This window comes from Alligator sinensis, unplaced genomic scaffold (assembly GCF_000455745.1).
Source record: "Alligator sinensis unplaced genomic scaffold, ASM45574v1 scaffold199_1, whole genome shotgun sequence".
Taxonomy (NCBI): domain Eukaryota; kingdom Metazoa; phylum Chordata; order Crocodylia; family Alligatoridae; genus Alligator; species Alligator sinensis.
The window spans coordinates 2,278,423-2,281,769 of NW_005842008.1; the positions used below are offsets into that span (position 1 = coordinate 2,278,423).

The following is a 3,347-nucleotide window of genomic DNA, read 5'->3' on the forward strand; positions in this document are numbered from 1 at the left end:
GTGGGGAGCGTGGTGGGGGCGGGGCCTCCAGGTAGGGTGGCAGCGCCAGGTGCAGACTCAAGCCCCGCCCCCCCCACCCGCATATAGTTGAATTCGTGCAAGTTAAATGCGCATATGATGCGACATGCCTGTATACTAACCTGGGTAAAATAGTCCCCAAGGAAAACAAACCAAACCAAACCAAGCAGAACAGAATAGAAATTTAATGGAAATTACATTGCTGTTTCTATCTAGCAGGCATTGTATATCATATTTCTGTTGCCTTCCTCACACTGGCTCTCTGCTATGTTCAGACTTACTTATTAATGCTTATTCCTGCCCATTGATCAAGTGAATTTATCCCTCTTTTGAAATGGAATGCCTCTTACACAGTATCTAGAAGGAATCTTTGACCTTTCTCCCATTTGCCCTTTTTGATCTGAATACTGGTGCCAGAATCTGACAGATTGCCATTGGCCAGCTTCTCACACCAGTTGCTCCTTCACATTTTCAGCCCTCTGTCATTGAAAGAAATGTTTCCTGACATATCAGAAATACCCAGAGGTAGGAGGATTTTTGCAAGCACAGAAGTTTCATTTCCTTGGTAGTAAAACAGCGAATCAGAAGTTCAGTCCTGTAAATCTTTAAGCATTTCTATTCTGGAACCTAAATTCAGACTACGCCCACTGAAATGCAGTGTTTGGGTTTATTCTGTGGTTTGTTTTAAATGTAGGAAACTTTGTTAAAACCTTTAGTTTAGACAGAAAACCAGGCAAACAAAACCAAACCAAACCAAACCAAACCCCTCTCCTTGCTTTTCTTTCTGTCAGTGTTCTTTTGATTCCCTTCTTTAAAAATGCCTTATGCTACTGCCCCTCATTTGGCATTTGTATTGTGAAGAATCCAGTTAAATGCATTCTTCTCCAAAGAATGCACTTTTCATTTTCCAGAGACCTGGAAATACTAAGCCATACACTAAAGCATAGTAAAGGCCAAGAGTCTGTATTTTAATAAGTTAGAAGAAATCCAGATGTTATAAACACCATGGAGTCAGTGGAATGTTAACAAGTTAATATATTTTTAAGCCAATACAAGTGCACATATAAAAACCATTTAATACCAAGTGGAAAACCATTAGATGCACCTACTAATGCTGATTTTTGGTTATTTTCACCTATTTCACTGTATCTTGAAACTATATTCTTCATTTCAGTTACACTGGGCAAGAAGTGAAACTGATCTACTATAGCAGGGAAAACACTGGCTTTTTTGTAACAGGGAATGACAGCACCACTGCAATCGGTACTCTTCCGGAGGGCAGCAGAAATAGGTAGGCTGTGTACCACAGACCCACTTACTAAGTTATACTACAGGTAACCGGATGCAAATTTGCTATTGGTTTTGAATAGTAAAGCTCAGTAAGTGCATCTTTTCTGTACAAATAATATTAAAGTGACAATACAGAAAACTGGCAAATAAAGATGGTATAAAATATACACGTATGATACATAATTATAGGCCATGATGGCCACTATATAATCTATTTAGGGGCAAAGCTTTAATTGCACAGATTGGAGAACTGAACACAGAAGCTTTCATAGAGCAAAGCACAAGCTTTGGTTTATGCTTAATTAAACAGTTGAACATCAAACCCTTCATCTTTACTACATAATTTATACTGAAAAAATGGCTCCTTTCATTGCTGCACGCAAGAACAGTCGTTTCTCTCTATAAATAAGTACTTCTTCCCACTCAGGGAATTGAAGTTCAGTGTCTTACCAAATGCACTGATTAGCTGCATCAATATTGGGAAGGTATTTAAATAGACTTATGAAAATCTACTGAATTAAAAAAATTCAACTTCATATTTCCTTCACAGTCTCCCCTCAGCGTTTAAAATGCTGTATATATAAAAATAATTCCAATATGGCACAAGAACAGGATTAAAGGGGGAAAATATTTGCATTGACCAAAAAAAAACAAAAAACAAAAAACAAACAACAGTAAGTCACATCAACATTCCACAAAGATTTGTGGCCCTACACAAAGTGAGCTTCCCTGTGTTCTAGTTCTTGTATACGTTTTGGTCGCAGTCTCTGATAAGGGGGTTTCAGGTCTGCCTGCTGAATGTCCTCTGAGCTATTTTTTTGTTGATCTGTGTTTTGCTCAGTAGCACCTGAGGCAATGGCTGGATTTTTAATTTGTTTCACAGTGTTCTCCTGGGCAGGCAAAGAGCTCACACTGGTTGCACAAACTCTGGTGGCAGAACTCTCCTCATTTTGTTTGGCCTTGTAATTGGAAGGAGGCTTATAAAAAGTCCCTGGTGGTGGCTGCAAAGTTCTTGGTGCCCTGAAAGCAGCAAGAGGATTAGCATCTGGAGCATTCCCTTCTGATGTCACCCTCACTGATCTGACAGGGACATTGTATGGCTTATTGGGAGGAACAGCACTGGTGGAATTATTACCAGTGCTGCAAGTTGAAGAGGAAGTGCCTGCACTTCCACACTCTGGTGCTCGGTGCTCTTGGGGCACGTTGGTCACAATCATTGCTGTCCTCGCAGTTATATCATATTGTTTATACTGCTTATCCCAAGTTTTCCTCAGAGTCTGCGTGTCGTAACAAGAGAGCCTGCAACAGGCACTAATGGCAGGAAGTGCCTTGCTTTCTGAAACTTCTTCAATAGTAGGACTCCTGCCAAGCTTTTCTGGGCTTGAAACACCTACGTTCCGTGAGTTTCTCTCATTCAGAACACATGGAGGAAGAATTCTCTCCACAGGCAAACTCACAGGGCGAATGACTGGCTTTATCCTTGGAGATCGCAACTGAACTTTGGTTATTTGACGATTAGGTTTTACAGGCAACAAACTGACTTTGCAGCCATCCTCGGCTAGAGCGCGAGACTGCTCACTATCTCCCTCTGAAACAGGAGTCTCAGCATTGCCTAGGAAACACAAACAAGGATTACTTCATTATTTTCACACCATACACCTAAAAACTGTAAAGAATTAGCATCAACCATGAAGGATCAGCAGGGCTTCTGCCAGCCTTACTGTACTGGCCAGGATATGATGAAAAGCAATCTCTGACCCACGTAGCTCTGCTGGCTGAAGCCTACTGCCAATGCAAAATTATGCTTTCACTTATGCACCTTGTTCAACCTGGGGTGGGGTGGTTTTACCATCCTGGTGAAAAAAGGCAGCTTTGTCACTAGCGTTCCCTCTAAGCTACGTGGCGTGCATGGCCGTGCAGGCATGCTCATGCCACGCTGCCAGGTGCGCCTGCACGGCTGTGCACACCATACAGCTTAGAGGGAATGCTGTTTGTCACTACAGCTGTATCCATTTTTTCTGGTTTAATATACTGGCATT

The 3,347-nt window shown here is 41.6% G+C and overlaps 1 protein-coding gene across 7 annotated transcripts in view; it reads right to left on the bottom strand.

The window, feature by feature from the left end:
• Positions 1-188: 188 nt before the first annotated feature.
• ARHGAP29 (Rho GTPase activating protein 29) overlaps positions 189-3,347 on the bottom strand; it is a 160,462-nt gene continuing 157,303 nt past the window's right edge. For 6 of the 7 annotated variants that reach the window (XM_006021847.2, XM_025201909.1, XM_025201908.1 and 3 more), the window contains one exon: positions 189-2,920. In XM_006021847.2, coding sequence (XP_006021909.1) covers positions 2,019-2,920 — 902 coding nt within the window. In that variant the 3' untranslated portion in view covers positions 189-2,018. The remainder of the gene's footprint in view (positions 2,921-3,347) is intronic. The other variant, XR_003093620.1, reaches the window with a different exon arrangement.